This window comes from Cetorhinus maximus, chromosome 17, assembly GCF_964194155.1.
Source record: "Cetorhinus maximus chromosome 17, sCetMax3.hap1.1, whole genome shotgun sequence".
In the NCBI taxonomy this organism is placed as follows: Eukaryota; Metazoa; Chordata; class Chondrichthyes; order Lamniformes; family Cetorhinidae; genus Cetorhinus; species Cetorhinus maximus.
Genome location: NC_135895.1, coordinates 65,344,021 through 65,368,179, shown reverse-complemented (window position 1 = coordinate 65,368,179; position 24,159 = coordinate 65,344,021). Strand labels below are relative to the sequence as shown.

The 24,159-nt window shown below is 42.8% G+C and overlaps 1 protein-coding gene across 1 annotated transcript; it reads left to right on the top strand.

Annotated features, from left to right (window-relative positions):
* Positions 1-208: 208 nt before the first annotated feature.
* Positions 209-21,630, top strand: ntmt2 (N-terminal Xaa-Pro-Lys N-methyltransferase). Its single transcript, XM_078561361.1, has 4 exons — positions 209-374; positions 10,717-10,892; positions 20,560-20,809; positions 21,374-21,630. Exons 1-4 carry the CDS (start codon positions 209-211, stop codon positions 21,628-21,630), a joined length of 849 nt encoding a protein of 282 aa, XP_078417487.1.
* The last annotated feature ends 2,529 nt before the right edge of the window (positions 21,631-24,159 follow it).

The following is a 24,159-nucleotide window of genomic DNA, read 5'->3' as shown; positions in this document are numbered from 1 at the left end:
TGGTTGGTTAGGAGGGTTATAATTCATGCGGAGGCGCGTTTTCAGCACCTGCTAGTAGAACAGAGCCTAGTAGGACGAAGGGTCAACGCCAAGCTGTTAGGAGCAGAGATCCCAGACGGTCGCACTGTGAATCTGAATCACCAGGAGAAACGGCAGCAAACTACCCAGGCAGAGAGAGAGAGAAAATCCTTAGAAACTCTCACATAAAATGGAAGAAAAGGTAGAATGGAAAAAAGCCCACTATGCTTTTAAATCGCGGTGGGAGAGGACCGACGACCATATGTGCCGCAACAGCATGACTTTCTTCCTTCATAAAACTATCAGGAGTGACTTCTTTTCGAGTTACCTCTTTCTCTTGGAGCAACTGCCTTTGGGTGAGTTGGAGTGACCGCTGCTATCCAGTTATCTATATATAACTAGGAGAGGCTGCGTGAGTGAACATATCCCAGTAAAGATAAGCTACCACTGAATTCTAATATAACACGCAAAATTGATTAAACAGGCGCTAAATATATTTCGGATCCCTGGAATGTATTCGCCAAGTTTTATTATTACATATTCGGTTGAAATACCGCCCGATCGTAGAGGAGCATTTTGCAAATTAAGCAGAACAAAAAATAACTTGCATCTGTATGACGCCTTTTGACGACCACTGGCCGTCTCAAAACGTTTAACAGCCAACGAAGTTGTAATGCAGGAAACTCGGCAGTCAATTTTGCGCACAGCAAGCTCCCATAAACAGCAATGTGATAATGACCAGCTAAAGTGTTTCGTGATTTTGATTGAGGGATAAATATTGGTCTACATCCGGAATCAAAGCCACCCGCCGAATAATATCGAATGTATTATTCAGAATAAGACTTAGACTTTTAAATTACTGAGGATATTTCCATTTTAAGAGAAATGATCACTAACGCGGCAAAACTGAAAAAGGCTTTACAGTATATGATGGTCATAATGTGATTAGGTATGGCAACATCTCGTTAGGAGTATATGTGAAGCAAATACTGTAACCCGCAATGTTAGAACCGTTTACCTTTTCCCCTGATATAAAGGTTGGCATTGATCAAAAATCCCTTAACCGGCCACATCTCCATAAAAATGCAAGGGGAGGAAGGAGGAAATTGACACCAACAAGCATTTTTTGGCAAGGTGACTGCACATCAGATGCAATTGGTATTTGCCGCTGCTGATTATTCAGTCACATCCGAGCAGACAAATGAAAAATAGTCTGCTAAAGGTAGATAAAGAAAGAGGGATTTACATTTATATAACACCTTTCACGACTGTTGGGTACCACAAAGCACTTTACCGCCAAAGATGCACTTCTTAAGCGCAGTCATTGTTGTAATGTAAGAAATGAGGCGTCTAATTTGCACACATCAAACAGCCATGTGATAATGACCAGGTAATTTGTTTCTTTGTGACATTGATTCAGAAATAAATATTGGCAACAACACCAGGGATAAATCCCCTGCTCTTCTTCAGAATTATGCCATGGGGTCTTTTACATCACCCAAACAAGCAAATGGGGCTTTGGTTTAACATCTCATCTGAAAGACAGCACCTCCAACAATGCAGCACTCTTTCAGTACTGCACACCTTGATTTTTGTGCTTAAGCGCTGGAGCAGGGCTTGAACCTAGAACCTTGTGACTAAGCAGCGAGAGTGCTACCAACTGAGCCATGGCTGACACAAGCACAGGAAAGAACTCATGGCAACATCATCTGAACCCCTCAGTGGTTACTTACTGCCCTTTGTTATTTATGAAAAGTGCTTTTAGCAGTTTGACCAAATTAAGGAGCAGGATTGCATTTCTACCAACGGCAGACACCTGCAGCAAGTGACGCAAACTATCGAACCATATGAATGTCCTGTCGTCCTATGAAGCAAATGTGAACTGCACTGTACTGATAGGCTGTTTCCCTTCATTGTGGATTATACGGGATTAATATTACTTCTATGTATTCTCTATATTATAGTTAATTCCCATTATGAATTGTGCAGCCATTAGGTGGGATTTTCCAGCCCTGCCACTGCCAGGATCATCCAGTCCCGCTGAAAGTAAATGGACTTTTGGCTGGGCTGCTGAATCTCCTGCAGCAGATCCCGCCATGGCGGGCCCGAAAAATTCCTGTCATTATTACAGCCTTTTGTGAACACCAATGCTGTTTACAACTTTTATGACACATGGCATTTACTAGATTGTTGTTATAATAGTGGGGATTATTGAAACCTTTTATCCAAATCACATTACACATGACACAGAAACAAATTCAGACTGTAATTTTTGAAATCACATGGTTGCAAGATGCAATTGAGTGCACCATGCATCAGAATATCAGTTAGTGCTGTAGGTAAAGCAGGATCTACTGTTGAACATTAACTTTAAAACACTGAGCAAATTGGATGCTTGGTGCTTAAAATGTTGATGTACATTATGTCCTTTGCTTGCTGGTATCCTCACAGCACACTAAGTGCATTTGTTTCAGCTGTTGTCTGAACTAGCAGTTCATATGCAACATATGTAATTGGAAATGTAGAGGGGGAGCTAAGGACTGGCAGTCTCTGAAAACATTCATAGCAATCTCTGCTGAATTACAACTTTTTCCATTACTTGCCAATGTTTGACAACAAAGATAACTTTTTAACAAACTGTGATGAAGGAACCAAGGTGCAACTATATGGATCACCAAGTTTGAAGATAGTGGGAAAAACAATTAGATATAACTTGGATTTTAAAGTCTGTAGGTTTTAGGAAGAAGGGAAAACTGAGGAAGATGAGGATTTGCAAAGTTCTGGGAAAGGAAGAGTTAGAGTAAGAGATGGAGGGATAAATCTTGACTTCAACACTGTGTCTATGCAGAAGAAAGGAAGGTGATAAAGACTTGTAGGCTGGCATATTTGAACAAGAGAAGCAATGACTAAATTGTAGGAATATGTCATGTTCCAGTATATCCTGTCAATACTTTATATTTTTAAAACTGAACAAAATGCTGCAAACAATGGTTGCCTGAGTGACATCTGACTTCTTTATCAAATTGAAATCATTCCCCTGTTTTGAGGGAACAAAAGGAACCTTCCTGACTGCTGTTGTGTTAATGCTCTTTCCTGAAACTAATTTAAAGGCGTATCATCAATTGAATGGGTCATTCAAACAAAAAGACACTGGCTGTCTCAAACTTTCAAGGTATCAAATGACAACAAAGGATGTGTAATCAACATACCAGCCTTTGTTTGGAAAAAGGATTTTGAATTTGCGGAAGTCACATGATGAGGAAACCATTTTGGTTGTCTGCTTAAATCAGCAAGAAGCTGGTTGCAGACAGAAAGAAAATTCCACCAAAATCCATTGAAATAGCTTCAAGTCATACAAGAAACCAATGTAATAGAGAGCAATATCTTGAAAGTGGGAGGACACCCTCTACTTGTTCCAACTTCAAGTTCACCTGAAAACAAACCTCCTGGAAATTCAACTAAAAGAGACCTCACAGCTTATTGATAATCATTCACCTTATAAGACCTTCACTTCAGCTATAAAGGCCTATGAATGAGACTGAGATACTTATAAGCTGTAGCAGTATATTACCTTTATATCTACTAATCTGTGTGTGTGTGTGAGTGTGTCTGGGGTGAGTGAGTGAAATGTTGCATCATTTAAGGGCCAGTATTTGATAATAAATACTCTTCTTTATTATTAAACTCACAAAAGATTGCTGCTGAATTATTTAATTGGGACACACTCCAAGGGTAAGAAAACACACACCTCTTATGTACAAACATACTGATCACAGGCAGTAAAAGGAAACACATAAATTCTGCCTATGACAAATAAAATGGAGAAAGGCAAGAAAGGGTATGACAGAGAGAGATCAGAGGGTAGAGGTGAAAGGATTATCCATCACACAACAAGCTTTTTGTTAGAGTTGTAATAGCAGATTTTGTGGAATCATTACTTAACAGTCTCAAAAAAATTTACAAAGCTTTGCCTTTTTGAAATATTGATTAACAGACTTTATCTAGGATGAGCACTCAGTTCCAGATAATCCTGCGTCAATGTCCTTAGAACAGGGAGATTACCAGAGTTCTGTTGTGTATTGTGTATTTTTTACTGTTAAACTCCAGCTGCATGGCTGCATACACTTGGATGACCTTGGATGTCTGCATCTGTCAATCACTGGGCTGATGAAGCAATTCAAGTGAAGCAGCATTTCACTTGCACTTCCCTCAATTTAGTCTACTGCATTCGTTGCTCCCAATGCGGTTTCCTCTATATTGGAGAGACCAAACGCAGACTGGGTGGCCGCTTTGCAGAACACCTTCGGTCTGTCTGCAAGCATTACCCAGACCTCCCTGTCGCTTGCCATTTCAACACTCCAACCTGCTCTCATGCCCACATGTCCGTCCTTGGCCTGCTGCATTGTTCCAGTGAAGCTCAACGCAAACTGGAGGAGCAGCACCTCATCTTCCGACTAGGCACTTTATAGCCTTCTGGACTGAATACTGAGTTCAACAATTTTAGATCATGAACTCTCTCCTCCATCCCCACCCCCTTTCCAATCCCCCCCTTTTTTTCCAATAATTTATATAGATTTTTCTTTTCCCACCTATTTCCATTATTTTTAAATGTATTTCCATCCATTGTTTTATCTCTACCTTTTAGCCTTTTTCGATTCCTTCACCCCACCCCACCCCCACTAGGGCTATCTGTACCTTGCTTGTTCTGCTTTCTACCCTTAATTAGCACATTCCTTAGATAATATCACCACCTTCAACACCTCTTTGTCCTTCTGTCTGTGACATCTTTTGGTTATCTCCACCTATCACTGGCTCTACTTGTCCCACCCCCCCACCCCCTTAAACCAGCTTATATTTCACCTCTCTTCCATTTTTACTTAGTTCTGTTGAAGTGTCATTCGGACTCGAAACGTTAACTGTGTTCCTCTCCGCAGATGCTGCCAGACTTGCTGAGTTTTTCCAGGTATTTTTGTTTTTGTTTTGGATTTCCAGCATCTGCAGTTTTTTTGCTTTTATCTGATGAGAAAAGAAGCTGGTTTTAAAAGCAGCAATCACCCAGGACTGGGAATGTGATATATGATTTATAATGTCATTTCATGAGTCATCAAAGTGATGTGAAGCAATACACTAATTTAAATTCTGCATGTAAGCTATCAATCCCTGAATGTTTTACTTCCTACATAGCCTATTTTGTTGCTTCCAACAGCTAATACAACTTTGTCACCAGGAAATTTATATTAGCAATTTCAGCTCAAAAGGAGACCATTCAGCTGATCACACTGTGCAAGTGCTAGTTCCCCAATGCAACTATTTACACTATTCCCATTTCCTTCATCTTTCCTTGTACCTTTTAATATCTTATCCTCTTCAAGAGTTTATCTAAATCTCGCAATGTTGTGATTGAGCCAGCTTCGATAGCTACTTCTGGCCATACCTATTAGAATTGAGTAGCTCTTTGGATGAATTTATTTTCCCCAACACCCCACTTTATGATTCGAGTGCCAATCCCTCATTTACAGCCCCCAGTTGCTAATTCATTGATTAGTCAAAATAATTTTTATTTATCTTCTCAAACCCTTTCAAAACTTTGAAGACTTCTATTATTTTGTCCATGTCCAGAGGACAACAGCACGAGATGCCCGACAGAAGGTGGTAGCCAGGAACAGTGCTGAGTATATTACCTGTACAATCTGGGAACAGATGTGGAAAACCTTAAGAATGCTGCTAAGGTAAATCTACCAAGTAATAATATTTACCAGGTAGATGATCCAGGAATATATGCCACAAAGTCTACCAATATCTTCCACTTTACTACAGACCGATGCTGAGCCTTCACATAATCTAATCATGTTTTTATTGCATTTGCTCATACTCCAGTAGTGTACACATTCCAGTTCCAACTTACAATTCAAAACCTTGTTACATTCACATCTGCAAAGGTTTTCACACATCAAATCGTTGTAACCTTTAGACTGGAAAATTGTGCATGCCACTCCATTTTTTATGAAAAGCGAGAGAGGAAAACCAGGGAATTGTAGATCAATTAGCTTAACATCTGTTGTCAGGAAATTATTAGAGTCTACAATTAAGGATAGGGTGACTGAACACTTTGAAAATTTTCAGCTGATCAGAGAGATCCAGCATGGGTTTGTAAAGGGTATGCTATGTCTTATGAGCCTGATTGAATTTTTTGAAGAGGTGACTAAAATAGTGGACGAGGGAATGGCTATTTATATGGATATCCAGAAGGCACTTGATAAAGCCCCCCACTAGAGGCTTTTAGCTAAAGTTCATGCTCATGGAATTGAAGGCAAATTATTGACCTGATTACAAAATTTACTGAGCGGCAGAAGACAGAGAATAGGCTTTAATTGGCAACATGTGGTTAGTTATGTTCCACAAAGATCTGTGTTGGGGCTTCAATTATTTACTGTAATTGTTTACAACTTAGATAATGGGATAGAAAGTCACATATCCAAATTTGCCAATGACACAAAGGTACTGTATGCAGTGTCGATGGGAGCATAAAATTACAAAGAGATATTAATAGATTAAGTGAATGGGCAAAACTGTGGCAAATGTATTTCAGTGTAGGTAAATGTTCAAGTACTTTCTAAATGGTGAAAAGCTGGAAACTGTGGAGGTCAAAAGAGATTTAGAGGCCCAGGTACATAGATCTTTTAAATGTCACAAACAGGTACAGATCAAGGCTAATGGGAATGCTAGCCCTTATATTTATAGGACCAGAATACTAAGGGGTAGAAGTCATGTTTCAGCTTTATAAAGGGCTGGTTACCACACAATTCACATTAGCAATTTGGACTCAATAATCAGAAGTACAATTTCAAACTAGGCTGACAACACCAAATTGGTGGGTATCATTAATACTGAGGTAGACATTAATAAAAAAAACTAGGACTCTAGGGCTCATTTCTAGAGGGATGGAATTGAAAAGCAGGCAAATTATGTCAAACATGGGTTGAGCTTTTATTAGACCACGTTTGGAGTGCTGTGCACAGTTCTGGTCTCCATATTATCAAAAGAATATAGATACACTAGAGAATGTGCAAAAAATGATTCACAAGGGTAATATCAGAACTGAGAGGAAATACCTAACATGAAAGGCTTAACAGGCTAGGGCTCTTTTCTCTGGAAAAAATTGCTGAGGGTGACCCAATGGAGGTGTTTAAAATTAGAGGGCAGAATGTTTCATCCTGTGGGGGGGTGCACGCCCGACCCCATCGGGTGTAAAATAGTGTGCGATGACATTGGACGAGCATCCCGTCGTCATTGCACACTTGCACTATATGTTGGTAGGCTGGCATGCGTGAGAGTTGGCAGTGCGCTCGCTGACAATTAAGAGGTCTATTAAGGCCCTTAAGCAAGTAATTGAAAGCTATTTTTCACTGCCCTTACGGTTGGCGGGTGGGCAAATAGGCCAGGTGGCCTTTGCATTTTTTACAAAATCTCATCCACAGGTGGGATGAGGTTTCCAATAGTAAATAAAAAAACAATAAAAATTTTTTAATATCATTCTTAACATGTCCCTCTTCATGTGGCTGAGTCACATGTGGGGACATGTTTACTTTATTTTTAAAATCCTTACCTTTCATTTTAAAATCCTTCAGTTCCCTGAGGCAGCTCTGTGTGCGCAGACTTCAGTATTCATGTTCCTCCCACCCCCACCCAGGCAGCGCTGAGGCTCTCAGCACGTGTTTCATGCTGGCTGCCCGTTAATTGGCCAGTCAGAGTGAATTTGTGGTCAGAGCCCGGTCGCGGGCGGTTGTCCATTTCGGGGCCATTCCCAGGCCCACCCGACAAAGGGAAATTCCCACCAATGAAGTTGGGCATATAGACAATGACCTGAATTTTATGTGCCCCCGATGGGCGTGTTTCCTGTGGGCACGTAAAATGGGGCGGATGCCCATCCCACCACTTTCCTGCCCACCCCCAAGCTTTCCCCCGTGATACGCGGCAGGCAGGGGCTGAGATTGGCAGCCTGCCCCCCATATTTAAATGAATAATTAAGGATCAATTAGGCTTGTTTTCAAGCCAATTAACCCTGATAATACACTGCCCACACCATAAAATATTTGGCATGGGCAGCAGGGCAGCACCGGGAAGCCGATTTTTGAAATTAACGGCAGGATGGAAAGGGGGCATCACTTTTTGGGGATTGCCCTTTGCCGATCGCAGGGCAACCCCCCTTCCTTCCGACCCGCTCTCTCCCTTAAACCCACCCCCTCACCCCCACCGTGCCTCTACCTAACCTACCCAAACCCTCCCGGCCCAAAACCCCAGACTTACCTGCTCCAGGGATCCACCTTCTTTTCCTTCTGCACTCCCAGCAGCTGCCACTGGCACCTTCCCGGTGCTGCTGGGACTGATGGACCTGCCGGCCAATCGGATTGACCAGCAACTCCAGAGGTCAGGACTTTTGCCCCAACAAGGGCAGAAGTCCTACTCGGCCCTGGTTAGTCTGCCCTGCAATGCTTTATGGCTGCGAAGCGGCGCAGAGCATGTCGGCTCCATGCTGACGTGGTTTCCGGGCGGTCATGCTGTCCACCCACCACCCCCCCCAACCCCCACCTATTATTCCGCCCAATTTATCCATTTGTAGAGGAGATCAAAACTAGAGGCCATAAATATAAGATAGTCACCAATAGGTCCAATAGGAAATCAGGAGAAACTTCTTTACCCAAAGAATGGCAAGAATATGGAACCCTTACCACAATGAGTAGCTGAGGTGAATAGCATTCAAGGGGTAGCTAAGTAAGCACATGAGAGAGAAAGGGATAGAAGGATATACTGATGGAGTTAGATGAAGAGGCGCGGAAGGAAACTAGTATGGAGCATAAACACCAGCATTGACAAGTGGGTTTAATGGTCTGTTTCCCTGTTGTAGGCTGTATGTAACTTTATATAAAGCTAATGACAGAAGGACATAAATCTTGTGATCCTTATAATCCCTTTTGCAGACCTCTTATTTCCTGCAGATCCAAGTTTGAAAACCTGGGGGAAGCAAGGTAGGCTGTCCCAAAGTCTGTAGAAATATCCAAAGGACACAGTTGCCCATTAAACGTGACCAGGGGTTTTGAGCTTCCTTCATAGAATTTCTACAGTAAAATGACAACATTAGTGAAAGAGTTTTAATAGGCTATGTATAGGAAACAGACTGTCAAATTTATACATTCCAAGTGACAGAATTTGGCTCCCCAGACATTATTGTAATAGTAATGTTTTTGAAGCCTTTGAAAAAAGCACTGCCCATGTATATACTTTTATTTCAAAATCCCTTTCGGAAATCCTTCAAATAATAGCAGCATTGGAGAGGTTACACTGGATTTAAAAATTACAATTCATTTGAATATGCTCAAGGTGTGACAATGTTAACAATTGTGCCTGTTCTTTTTGTCATTCCTGCCCTTCATTTTATACACTTTCATTCCCTGTGTTTTTGTCTTTCTGGGTCAGGCAATGAACCATTTATTGAATGAGATGGTAGACAGGGGCAGTTCCCAAGGCCTCTGCAAATCCTGCTTGGAGGTAGTTTTTACAAGATGCACAAGAACATCTGGTCTCCATTTAGCACCTCTATCCTGCCAACACAATCAGGAATAGTAACTTGATTGCCTTGTGCAGAATTATGGGTGCAATCCATATCCTAACACAGTTTATAGGAGCACTGCTATATTGTGCCTGCATTCAACCAGCTTTAGATACTTTAGAATCAATACCAAAATCACATGGCCTCTCTCCCTTTGGGACAACTTAGAACCTTTCAGTCGCAACTGAAATGACTGAGAAGTGGGACATCACAACATAACATACGTACGAAAAGCTGAGTTTGTTTAGTTCACTTTGTAAAGAGAAATCTGTGTGTAGGAACGGCAACATCCTTGGCTAACTCCAGCTGGATGACTTCACATGGTGTTGCAGTATGGATTGATGGTCTGATTCTACTTTGATGGCAGATTCTGCCTGCTCGCACATGGAGAAAAAAACAAAAGCTCTAAAAACGAGCTCAGGAAAACACCGTCCTTACAAAAACAGACATGTGGAGATGGAGGTGCAGGGTGATAAATCACTGCCAAACAACTTGCCAAATGCTAAACTTCGAATGTCTTTGGTCCTTAGCTATTAAACGCCAAGCATTCAATCTTGATTCAAACTAAGAGGACAGTAATGCTTTCAATTTTTTGAAACTACATCGTATATCTTCTTGTCCAAAGATCCAACTCATTTAACTAATAGCCAACTTCCCAGCTATTATATTTGCTGCAAGCCAAAAAGCTTGGTTTAACTGATAGTGTGTTGAGTAGCTTAGCATAATCTTACACTTCTTTTAAATGCATGATATGTATATATTATTAGGCATGGCAACTTCAGTATAGTGGCAATAGTAGCCCGCATTCAGTTTTTATCTTGCAACATTTCATTGTAAAATTTAATCGAAAATTATTTGGACAACTATTGTGACATATTAAAAATACTGCGGATGCTGGAAATCTGAAACAAAAACAAAAATTGCTGGAAAAACTCAGCAGATCTGACAGCATCCTGTAATGATGCTCTGATTGAGGCTGAAAAATGGACAAGTGAAACAGTGAAGAGAGTGAGCATATTAAATGACACACTTGGTAAACAGTTTAGTTTCTTTTCATATAACCATAATTATATTTTTGTATTTTCTTTCAGTGAAACTGTTCACCAAGACAAGTGAAGTTATTAATGGTGAAATGCAGTTCTACGCCAGAGCTAAACGTTTCAATGAAGAGGTGCCAGCAACAGAGGAGGGTATGATGGGAGACTTTTTGGAACTCAACAGCATAGATGTGGAGGCCTCCAGTGTGTTTCTAAGGAAGTTTGTAGGAGTAAGTCCAAAGCTGTAGCTACAGATAGTTAACTGATACTGTGAACAATGTGTGCCAAAAGAGAGTATTGTTAAATTAAAGCATATAAATAAATATGGTAGTAATACTGAGGCAACTTAAAGTTCAAGTAAGTGAAATATGCCAGAGTTGGAGAATAGAGCACAAAGTTTTGAGAACTTTTCGAAAGGTTTGAAATCATGCCAAGAAGATCCCAAGTTCAATATCAGTCTGGACTGAGTTAGCTTTAGGAGAGCCTAAATCAGCCAGTGTTTCCATTCCTCATTGCTAGCAATCAAACCCAATCTGTAAGTGTGGATATCTGTATGTGAAGAATGCACCAAACTTAGCTGTAATGCCCCAAAGCTGAAAAACTTGCAATCACCATCAGGGCTCAGTCTCTTTTTATGTATTCATGGAATGTGGGCATCACTGGTAATGCCAGCATTTATTGCCCATTCTTAATTGCCCTTGCGTATGTGGCGGTAAACCTCCTTTATGAACTTTTGTAGTCCATGCGGTGAGGGTGCTCCATTCCCATGGTGGTATCAGATAGAGAGCTCCAGGACCTTGAACCAGAAACAATGAAGGAACATCAATGTATTTCTAAGTCAGGACGGTGTGTGACTTGGAGGGAAACTTGCAGGTGGTGATCTTCTCATCTGTCAGCTGCCCTTGTCCTTCTAGGTGATAGAGGTCACATGTTTGGAAGCTGCTGTCAAAGGAGCCTTGGCAAATTGCTGTGCATCCTGTAGATGGCACATACTGCTGCCACTCTGTGCCAGTAGTGGAGGGAGTGAATGCTTAGGGTGGTGAATGGGGTGCCAAGCAAGTAGATTTGCTTTGTTCCAGTTGATTTGAGTTTCTTGAGTATTATTGGAGTTGCATTCATTCGGGCAAGTGGAGAGTATTTAATTTCACTCCTCACTGCTGCTTTGGAGAGGGTGGAAAGATTTTGTGGGAGGATGGTGGGATGAGGAGGTGAGTTATTCACCAATACCCACCCTCTGACCGGTTACTGTAGCCACAGTACTTATGTGGCTGGTCCAGTTACTTTGCTGGTCAATGGCAACACCCAGGATGTTGATGGTGTGAGATGTTGCCACCATCCTCCTGACCATGGCATGAACACACACAACTTGCCAGTCATGACAATTTCTAGTAGCTATCTATTGATGCCTTATTAGTTGATTAGTAAACCGCATAGCAACTAGCATTCTTGACAATGGGAGGAGATGAGATGAGCCCAAGGTAGGATATCTGGAACTGCAAGTCTGGGACCAAACCAATGATCTGTGGTGCACTCAGTATTCTAATATTTGAGCCTTTATGGGCCACAGTACACAAGTGCACTGTTGATGATTGGACAGTTAGTCTGCCTCTCTAATGGACCCTGGGAATGTAGATATGCCAGTAGATGCTAAGATGTTTCTCATTTAGCTCCAGATAACCATGAAGACAAATGTCACAATAGATAAGATGCTTGAACACTGGGAAGCTTATGAGTGGCCTCTACTGATAGTATGCACAGTTATAAGCTCCAGCACTAAGCCTGTGCACACCTGAGGGACTTAAGCCTTAGCTTTATCAAGCTAGACCTAAGCTCTCTGAACTTAGGTAAGTGAGTTTGAACAATTAGATGAATCAAATAACTAGAGCTGGAGAGAGCTTTGAACAAAATATTGGGCAGGATTTTTTGGTCGTCGGGCAGTTGGCGGGCCCAGGAGTGGTTGGGAATGGCCCGCCACCCATGATCGACCCGCTGACCGCGATTTCACACTGGCTGGCCAATTAAAAGCCGGCCTGCATGAAATGCGTGCTGAAATGGGGGATGAGGGCGAGCGCTGAAGTCAGTGCGGGTGCGAGGGAGCGTGCAATGAAAGATCCCTGAAGACTGAAAGCAGCCTCAGGGAGTTGAAGAATATCAAATCAAGATTTATAAATGCAGAAAAAAATGTCCACACAATGGACTCACTCACCTAAACATATGCATTATAAAAATTCTGCCCAAACATTTTTAACTATTTTTTGTTCAATTACAGAAACTTCATCCCACCCTTGGATGAGGTTTCTTGAAAAATGCAAAGGCTACCTTGCTGATTCGCCCAGTTGGCGGGCAGCGAAAAATTGCTGTTAATGAGTACTTTAATGGCCTTAATAGGCCTTTTAATTGTTGGCGGGCGCGCTGCCAACTCTCGCGTGCACCCGCCAACTGAAATATCGCAAGAGTGTGTGATGACATCAGGACGCTCGCCCGACGTCATCGTGCGCTTCTTTATACCCGATCGGATCAGGCATGCACCCGCCTGCGGGACGTAAAATTCTGCCCATTGTGTGGGGTGTATATTCAGGTGAGGGGAAATTTAGAAAGTTGAAGAGTAAGGATAAGGCAAGAGTGCAGGGTAACAATATGGGTAATGATAATCAGAGTGCGATAGGAAGGGACAAAGGAGTGCACCAGCAAGCAAGGTCAGAGTAGGGAAAAAACGGTAAAAAAACAGAAGCAGAAGTTCTTTGTCTGAATGTGCACAGAACTCAGAACAAAATAGATGAATTAATGGCACAAATAGAAATAAATGAGTGTGATATGATAGCCATTGTAGAGACATGTTTGCAGGTTGACCAAAGCTTGGAACTGAAGATTCAAGGCTTTTTGGCATTTCACAATTATAGGAAGAAAGGAAAAGGGGTGTGATAACTCTGTTATAAAGGATGAGATCAGTAATATAGTCAGAAATGGCTCAGAAGATCAAGATGTATAGGCGGAATTTTCCATTCCTGCTGGCGTCGGGTGTGTTTGGCAGTTTGAGCGGATAATATGGTGAGAAGGCCAAAAATAGGTTTCACAACATCATGAAATTAGTTTGTAATCATCCGCTCTGCCCATCAGTGGTGGGTTGCATTTCCCGCCATCAGACATCAGTAACCTCATTGTAATATATCTGCATATCATTATAAGGCCAGCCCAATGGAATCATCCCCCCACACTGGATCGTCCGCCCATATCGGCGGGAAAACACACTGGTGCTGAACACATCTTGACAAGTGTGATGTGCAGAAGTCGGGACTTACTGCCAGGGCCTTGCTTGCGTCACGGTCATCCGAGGAGCAGATGATGCTGGAGCCTGACAGCAACAACACACAGGAGGAATGTCCATCATATGCTGGGTGGATTCTCATGGACATGGCTCCGCTACGAAGCAGCTCAAGGAAGTTGGAAAGTCACCATTGAGGATCTGCTCACAACAGATGAAGGCCGAAGAGGTGGAGATGAAGGTCCAGCTGTGTTTGGGAGAGGAAGATGTATCGGGGGGTGGGAGAGGAAGGTCTAGGATCGACTGTGAAAGGAAAAGGTATCGGGGGGTGAGGTTGGGGGGAGGAATAAAGGTGTTGTGGGGGTGAGGTTTGGAGGGGTGAATGAAGGTGTCAGGAGGGAGGTTGGGAGTGGGGAGGGACTACAGGGGAGGAGGGGGTAAAGAGGGAGAAGATGGCAACTGGGAAGGTAGGTGTAAGGGTGTTGGAAGGTATAAGGGAAGGATTCTGGAAGGGGGAAGGTGTTCCAAGGGGGGAAGGAGTCCAGAGGGGGGAATGTCCAGGTGAACATGCAAGGGATGGCTCTGATGAGTCCATGACTGCCTCCTGGGGAGCGAACTGAGGGTGGGCGTGCTATGAGAGAATGGTGAGAATGACCGAGGGCAGAGTGACACTGCAGAGTGGGAGGGTGAGGGTTCAACGGTATCAGTAGAAGAGATGGCAAGGGTGGTTGATGGGGACTCGGAGGCAGACACAGACCCTTGGGGTGGGAAGAAGGGTATCGAAGAGGATAATGTGGATGGGGCTGGGATTTTCGGGAAGGAGGGGAACGTGCATGTTCACATGGACAGCCCGAAAGAAAAGGGTTATGGCGGGTAGGTCATATAGGGAAGGTGAAAAGTGATGCCGGGGTGAGGTGGTGGGTCGACAGTGATGAGGGAAAATAAATGGGTGACTGGGGAGAAAGGATGGAGAAGCGATAGAAAAGCTGTAGCACTACCAAGCTGGCTAAATCAAAGTGAAACAAGAGTCATAGCGGACGAGATCAGGTGCTTCATGGGAGTGGGTGGGTGCTGATGCAGGTCAGCTCAGTTGCTCAACTGAAAGCAAATCCCAGCAGGCAACATTGAAAATGCTCAGGACATTGTGTGATACAGGAAGTATCCGCGTGCGTGGGAGAGTGCTTGCACGAGGCTCCGAAAGGTTCTGCCATACAGGTATGAAGAGAAATCAGGAATATGGCGTCGAAGTAGAGGATCAGCCATGATCATATTGAACGCCAGAACAGGCTTGAAGGGCCAAATGGCCTACTCCTGTTCCTAGTTTCTATGTTTCCATGTTACACACACTTCTCTCTCCAGAATCACTCGTGGGCCGGCTGCATGCAGCTGAGCTGCTAGTGAGGGGGATGCAGTGGGAGGACTCACAAAGCCTGTCAATGAAGCTGAAAGACACCATTACACATTATTCAGTGAAAGTGAATATATTTCCAGATTGTAAAGTGACAAAATGTGTTCACCCACGCAACCAACTGTGATCAGAATTTCTTAACTTTTGAACGCCTTAGACTTCGAGGCGCTGCCCTCACATCCGCAGCAGGGGTGGAGACAGCCTGTGCAATGGTTGGCCCTTGCCTCTGATGCCTTCGGCACATATCCTCTGGAGGGCCAAGACCTTGGGGGCCCTGGCTTGCTTTGGCTGTCCTCCTGTGTGCCAGCTGTTCCCTCTGCAGTGACAGAGGACGAGGTTGAGAGGGTCACAGGCAAAGTGGACTCAGAGGGAGTGCATAGCCTCTGAGAATCCTGAATGGATGACCCTGGGGTGTCCGGCTGCCGTTCCTCCTCTCTTCAGGTGCCCGAGGGCCCTGACCTGACTCCTTGAGGGGAAGGAGCACCCGGGGGGCCATCGAGGTGCCCCTCTCGTGTCACCACTGCAGGAACTCAGCCATGGCTACCACGATGGGAGTGTAAGTCTGCGTGCATCTCCACGTTCTGTTGGACCAGGCTTTCCATGATGTTCGCCATCCTCCCCATGGAGACCTTCATACGTGCACATGTGGGCACCACTTCATCAGAGAGCAGGCGGATGCACTCCTCCAACTCACAGGCCACTCTGTTGAGGACTTCCAACAGCTCTGCGTGATGTTTCTCCGCCCTCTGCTGACTCTCCAGGATGATTTCGAAGGTTGAATGAGAGGCTCTTCATCTGACTCGGACCTGAGAGATGCCTCTTCCTCAGCAGTCTTCCAAGTGCCGGGGAGCTCGGCTGAGCCTGCCTCCTCCTGCTGCGGACAGGTGCCCGTGCGGTGACCACCGGATAATGAGCCAGCTATAGATCTAGGTCTTACCGAAGGGTGTGTCTCTGTGCTGGTGCAGGGCGTAGGTAAGCGCTGTGATGGGTCTCCCAGGCTGCTTATTTCCAGCTCTTCAATGGAGGTGGTGTCCTCTTGGAGGTGAGGACATGGATGGAGCTGAGGGACTGGCTGGCTGAGGGTGTCAGTCGCTTGGCAGAGCTCCCTGTGAACCAAAGTAGAGAAAATTAGTGCATGGCAGCAGAGTCAAAAGCATGAGAGAGAGCACTCACATTTGCACTGAGAGAGGGATGATGTAGTGCAGGGTCCTTACGAGGGTGATCACTGCCGACCTCACTGTCGCCGCAGGCAGGGTCCACATCCTCACCAGTCAGCGTAATAGCATGCTCCTCAAAGTGAGTGAGGGGCCTAATGTGGGCCACTCCACCCCCAGTCTGGGACCTCTCCCTGCTGTTGTTAACCAGCTTCTCCTGTATGAAAACAGATGAAGATAGCGTGAGCAGGATACATGAAACTGCATGGGATGTTTGTGTGGTGAGTGGAGCCATGGACAGGATGAGGGTGTGAGCTCCAGAGGATATGAGTCTGAGGAAGATTTGAGGGTGTGTGTGAGAGTTAACGACGTTGTCCCTTGAGATGTGAGATCCCTGTGGATGTGTGATGGGTTTGTGAGTGTGTGAGTTGAGAGTGATGAGAAGAGTGACTTACCCTGGCGGAACGGATGAGACCATTCATCCTGTTGCAGCACTGGGTGGCTGTCCTCATTTGCAGGGCGTTGTTGCAGACCACCGCCTCCCATGCTGGATTAGCGATGCTGTTGCCCCTCCTGCGGTCAGAGCAGGCATAGAGGGATCATGGCGAGCCTCCACTATATCCAAAAGATGCTCAAGGGACACGTCATTAAACCGGAGGTGGGGGGTGGGGCGGGAGCTGCAGCCTTCTTGCCTTTTGGGGCCATGTCTTCTTTGCAGCATTTGTGGGCTAGAAGGACTGAGAGGTGTGCACGGGGCTGCATTTTAAATATGGCATCCAGCTTAATGAAGTGGTGAGGCAATCGCATGGCGGGCAAATGACAGCCTGCCCACCATCAAAACGACATGTTGCCCGGGAATGCATGATTGATATGGCGCGATTGGGAAGATATGGCGTGAGAAGCTGCCATTGCGGCCAGCAGGTAAAATGCCGTGCCTCCCGCCCGCTACTGAACTTAGTGCAAGTCCAGGACTTTCTACCCCTAGAGTCAATTTGGGTAGAGTTAAGAAATAGCAGGAGAAAGAAGTCACTGGTGGGAATAGTTTATGGACTCCTAACAGTAGCTACACTCTAGGACAGCGTATAAATCAAAAAGATAATGGGGGCATGTAAGAAAGGTATTGCAATATTCATGCGTGTTTTTAATCATAATATAGATTGGGTGAATCAAATTGGCTAAGGTTGCCTTTAGGAGGTGTTCATAGAATGTATTTGGGACTGTTTCTTAGAACAATATATTGTGGAACTAACCAGGTAACTGGCTATTTTAGACCTGGTGATGTAAAATAAGGCAGGATTAATTAATGATCTCCTAGTAAAGGGTCCTCTAGGCAAAACTGATCATAACATGATATAGCTTCACATCCAGTTTGAGGGTGAGTAACTTGGGTCTGAAACTAGTGCCTTAAACTTAAACAAAGGCAATTACAGATCTTTAAAGACAGTGTTGACTAAAATGAGCTGGGAAAATAGGTTAAAATGTAAGATGGTTGATAAATAGTGACAAATATTTAAGGAAATATTTCATAACCCTCATTAATCATATTTAACGATGGATATACTTACATTTAGGCAGTTCAGACAAGGTTCACTAGATTGATTCCTGGGATGAAGGGATTGTCTTATGTGGAAAGTTTAAGCAGGTTGGGCTTACACTGATTGGAGTTTAGAAGAATGACTGGTGACTTGAGTGAAACATATAAGATTCTGAGCAGTCTTGACAGGGTAATGTTGAGAGAATGTTACCCCTCCTGGGGGAATTTAGAACTGGGGGTACAGTTTCAGAATGAGGGGTCTCCCATTTAAAATGGAGGTGAGGAGGAATTTCTTCTGTTAAAGGGTCATCAATCTTTGGAATTCTCTGCCGCAGAGAGCAATGGGGGCTGGGTCATTGAATAGATTCAAAGCTGAGTTCAAAGTTGTAGATTTTTGATCTACAAGGGAGTGAAAGGTTATGAAGGAGCAGGCAGGAAAGCAGAGTTGAGGCCATGATCAGATCAACCATGAACTTATTGAATGGCAAACCAGGCTTGAGGGCTGAATGGCCTTATCCTGCTCCTATTTCTTATGCTCTTAGGTATACCTTTACAGATGAATATACATAATCCATAAAGGACAAAAATAAACTCTATCTGTGGTAATTTTCTCAGTGGTTTGGTTTGTAGTGTGGTCGGCATGGTTTTTAAATGTCAAAGACTCAACTGAGAAGAAAGAAAAATTATTGATAGTCACTCACCTGCCTTCTTGGCTGCATGCAGTTTACAATACACTGTTTGATTTATAGGTTCGGAGGTTAGGGAACAAGGGTATCATGCTCATAAAAAAGAACGACAATGTAGAGACAAAAGAAAATTATAATAAAAACACTAAATAAGATCCAACTGTTGCAAACGCACAGCAGATAAATCAATGTTCCAAAGAGAAGAGGCCAAGTTTCTCTCCTTCAAATGATGGGTTGTGCTCAAAATGTCAACCTATTCTCTTACCCCAAGGCAACAATGGAAACAGCATCCATCATTATCACCTCTTAAGAAACACTGTTTTCCATTATTCAAAAATATCCTTTTATGTTTGCTCCCTAATATACTAATGACTCAACCTGTGTAATTTCAAGTTCAAAAACGATTATGTTTCTTACTTTTAGGCCAGTTTTCCACTGAAGCCGCATGCAGAAAGTTCCTGCGCTTTGTCCAGTGAATAATATTGAATACTGCTGCGTTAAATCAGCAGTCAAAGACCAAAAAACTAAAAGTGGCTCCGATATTCTATATTCATTCCTTGAAGCGGAACAGGTTTAGTCAGCTCTCTTCATTAGTCAAAATGGAGAACACAGAACAATGCGAGCTTGCTTAAGTACATTATAGATTGGTTTGACCTTGTTTCCCAAATTAGAAATAATTCATATAGCCAACTAATAAAAGAGCATGGAGTCTGATTTTTAACTCTATGCAAGTGGGTCAGTTTTGATTGAGCTAACATCCCGCCTATGAGTCTATTGAAGATTCTGATATAGAGATTTAACAAATGTCACAGAATCATAGAATCTTTACAGTGCAGAAGGAGACCATTCAGCCCATTGAGTTTGCACTGGCTCTCTGAAAGCATTCCACCTAGTCCCACTCCCCTGCCTTATCCCTGTAACCTTGCACATTATTCCTTTTTAGGTAGCAATCCAATTTCCTTTTGAATACATCGATCGAACCTGTCTCCACCACCCTTTCAGGAAGTTCATTCTAGACTCCAACCATCCTCTGGGTGAAAAAAATTTCCTCACATCACATTTACTCCTTTTGTCAATTATTTTGAATCTGTGCCTTCTAGTTGTTGATGCTCTCTTGAGTGGGAATAGTTTCTCATTATTTACCCTGTTCATACCCCTCAGGATCTTGAATACATCTATCAAGTCTCCTCTCAGCCCTATTTTCTCCAAGGAAAAGAGTCCCAACTTCTCCAACCTATCCTCATAACTACAGTGCTTTATCCCTGGAATAATTCTTGTGAATCTCCTCTGAACTCTCTCCAAGGCCTTCATATTCTTCTTTAAAAATGGCGCCCAGAACTGGATGCAGTACTCGGATGAGGCCTAACAAGTATCTTATACAGGTTCAACAGGTTCCTTACTCTTGTACTCAATGTCCCTATTAATAAAGCCTAAGCTGCTATATGCTTTATTAACTGACCTCTCAACATGCCCTGCCATCTTCAATGACCTTTGTACATATACACCGAGGTCCCTCTGTTCCTGCACCCCCTTTAAAGGATCTCCCTTGATTTTATGCAGTCTCACCATATTTTTCCTGCCAGAATGAATCACCTCACACTTCTCTGCATTGAACTTCATCTGCCATGTGTCTGCCCAATCTACCAACATGTCTATTCCTGTTGAAGTTCAAGACTATCCTCATCACAGTTGAGAACATTTCCAATTATCTTCTTAGAGTTGGATCATTTTCTGTGACTTATCTGTAACAATAGAAATGTTTTTAAGGCAGTATCTGTGCATAAACATTCTGATTATATGCCTGTCTAATATCAACCTGTGAAAAACTAATAATGTACATTCAATTTTGATAGGGCCCAGGAAAGGCTAATACCAAATATGCCTTGGATTGTGGCTGTGGAATTGGCAGAGTCACCAGATATGTCCTGCTTCCTGTTTTCTCCTCTGTTGATGTGGTGGACATGATGGATAACTTTTTATTTGAAGCTCTTTCCTACATAGGAACAGATGTGAGAAAAGTGAAGGATTATTTCTGCGTTGCTTTACAGGAGTTCACTCCACCCATCAAAAAATATGATGTTATTTGGATTCAGTGGGTAACAGGTGAGTCATGATTAGAGTACTGAAGGGTGTAACAACAGTTATATCTCTGCTGTTATGCTGATACCTTTAACAATTAAAAGTTATTGCTAGATTTTCCATCCATTTATATTTCATACATAGTCTTGTGTATTGCGCACACTTCGTGGAAGTGCCACACTTTCCCAATATATTTTGCTGAAATTTAAAAAATAAATAATTGAAAATTGAATGGAGCAAATAACAGGATCCAAAATTAATAAAAGCGCAAAGAACAGTTGATTCGATAACTTTGGATTTTAAAAAAAATATATAGGGTAATCAAGCCTGGCCATGTCAATTTGATAAGGAAAGACCAAACTATTCCTCATTATGAGGGAAAGAAAGAACACTCATGCCATCTTTGTGCACCATAAGACTGTACATTATAGAATGGCATTTGGAGCTGTCAGGGATAAGCTTGGCTTTTTACTTTCTTGGCTGGGGTTGGCATATGAGACAGGATGAGCAACAGAGAGGGAAACAATAAACACATTAAAAATAAACCAAAAAGGTCAGGTTTTATGTATAACTTTTCTCCCAATGCAGGACATTTAACAGATAAGGATCTGATGGAATTCCTAATAAAATGCAAGTGCAGCCTGAAGGATGAAGGAGTTATCATCATTAAAGATAATGTTGGTCGTCAGGGATGCATCCTGGATCAAACAGACAGTAGTATGATTCGGGAGATTGAGATTCTGAGGAACATCATAGCTAAAGCTGATTTGGAGATCATCTGTGCAGAGAAACAGCTGGACATCCCTGAACAGTTTGTACCTGTGTGGATGCTGACCTTGAAATAGTAATTCCTTCTGACTAACTTACTAACTTCAATCAGTTAATGTATATTAGACCAGGATTTTTTGGAGGGAAATATCCATATTATATCTAGCCGTCACCTCTAGATAAAGACGTATACTGATCTATGAAAGCCCAATGTAATGAATCACATTTCATCCACTCTGTACATAATTCAAGGGTCCATTTTTTGTTTTTGTGTGCGTTTTTCATTAGGTTGAAAAGTATAAAAGCTTCACTTTTCTTTCCCATGCAACACAACAATTATGGTCAAGATAGGTAAATGGGCTGTTTATACTAACATTATTCAGTCCAATTATGCCGAGAGCAATAATATCATCTAAATTGGTCATTTAGAACAATTAAAGAAATTAAATCATTCTCAGAATAACCCAATTTAACTCTTTATAATGGCTTTCGGTAAAGGCCATTCATTCTAAATGGACTCTTCATCAATTGGAACAGGCTGGGTCTGCAGAAACATTAGCTAGCCTATCTCAGCTATGCAGTCCTCTCTGTTCAGTAAAATCAGAGCAGGTCTACAGGTATTTTTAGAAATTGGGAGTGAAAAAATCTCCCTCAGATCTGAATCAAAAACTTGGACAACCTTTATGTTTAAAATCATGCTCATCTTCAACTCCCCATTTGTATTCCTTGTGTCCAATATGACCAACATTGTGCTCTGGGTTACCAGAAAGAAGCTTTCTTGATTATATGTAAAGCAGATACTGGATAGTTTGCCTGGTTTATGCGCATATAGGAACATAAGACAGAAAATGTATTAGGGAAAAAAAATATTTGCTTGTTGGAGCTATCCACTCCCAAGTACAACCATGTTAAAGTTAACCGATTGAATATAAAAATGTTTTTTGAAGCTTTACTACCTTATCAATGACATCATGAAGTGCATATGTTACATGACAATGTGGATTTATACAGAAGCATCAGTTATAGTTATGATTTGGATTAACCCATGTTGGTACTTGATACAGTCTTCCCTATTTGTTTTATTTTTCTCCTCCTCGGGATGATCAATGATCCATTTGATCCTGCTCTGCCAAAATAGTGAACTACCTAATTAGCATGGGCAGCCCAAAAGTTTAATGCAATGAAGCCAAATCATCAAATAGCTCAGACATCTTCTCAACAACATCTGCAGGGAGTTCCATCTGATTACTCTGCCCACCACCTATCTGATGGACACCAAAAATGAAAATCAAACCCCATCAATCAACAGCAGTAATATCAACAATGCCTGTAACTGAACTGATTGTTGTGGAGATTCTCATGAGTTTGCTGATTAAAATGTTTGTGCCGTTAGTGTGAGACTAATCATCATCATAGGCTTCAACATTTCTGCTGCCAACCTTTGACCCACATATGATATGAGAGGCATGAGCAACAAGCTGCAAATATTCTGCTTCTGAGTATATGGGCTGGATTTTCATCTTCTGCCCCCGGGAAGGGTTCAGATGCAGCTACAGGGCTGTTGGGTACCGAGGGCAGGCTGTTTAAAAGACCTTCCTCGATGCTCTGGGACTTTGTCCCAGTTACAATAAAGTCAATAAAACAAATGACAGCCTTCTAGCTCTCACCTCTCACACCCCCTCGCCCCCTCATAACTCCCCATACCCCATTCATGTCACCTCATATTGCACATTAGCCCCACACCTTCCATGATAACCTATGCCCCCACCAATCCCCCATGGCCCTCATGCTAACCTACGGCACTTTCATGCCCATTCACCCAAGATACACTCTATACAGAACCAATCAGCCCAATAATAAAAATAGCTTGTATGAAAAAGCTTTTTAAAAAGCCATTTATTCATAAAAATTGCTTTTGCTATATCCCTATAAAAGTGTCAATTATCCAGACCCTTTAAAGTGTCAAAGCAGAAACTACAAGCACTTGAAACCTCTTTAGCTTGTGTAAATAAACATAGTGCAATTGACAGAATAGGTCACAGTGAAAGAGCTATCAAGCAAGCAATGCTTTTTCTGGCGCGCAACTGTTTCAACAGACGAATGGATATCTGGGCTTTCAGCCAAGAATGCATAATGAAGCTTGTCTGAAAGACCAGAAATCCATTAGTCTGTTGAAACAGCTGCACCTCAGAGAAAATGTTGGGCAGAATCGTCCCAGATTTGCACTAAGTGTGGTAGTGGGCAAGAAAAAAGACGTTCTACTCACTGGCTGCATCATCCCAATCCTGTTTCATTAACCATGCATTCCTGGGAAACATGTCATTTTGCTGGTGAGCGGCTTCCGATTCACCCGCCATGATGTCATCTCACTACTTCCTCATGCCGGGTGCCATATTTAAAGTGCACCCATACGCACACCTCTCAGCGCTTCTAGCATAGGACTGCAGCACAGAAGACAAGGCCCCAGAAGGCAAGGAGACTGAAGACCCCCAATTCAGTGACGTGTCCCTAGAATGCCTTTTTGTTCCGTGATATCCTCCACCCCAGCTCTGGGCAAAGTCTAGCAAGCAATGTTACCAACCCTGCATGGGAAGTGGTGGCAGTGG

Bases quoted from the DNA above. Each gene is read 5' to 3' on its own strand.
- ntmt2 (XM_078561361.1), top strand. From the start codon at position 209: ATGGAAGAAAAGGTAGAATGGAAAAAAGCCCACTATGCTTTTAAATCG. The intron at 375-10,716 runs GTGAGTTGGAGT...ATTTTCTTTCAG, and splicing joins CTTGGAGCAACTGCCTTTGG to TGAAACTGTTCACCAAGACA. The intron at 20,810-21,373 runs GTGAGTCATGAT...CTCCCAATGCAG, and splicing joins TTGGATTCAGTGGGTAACAG to GACATTTAACAGATAAGGAT.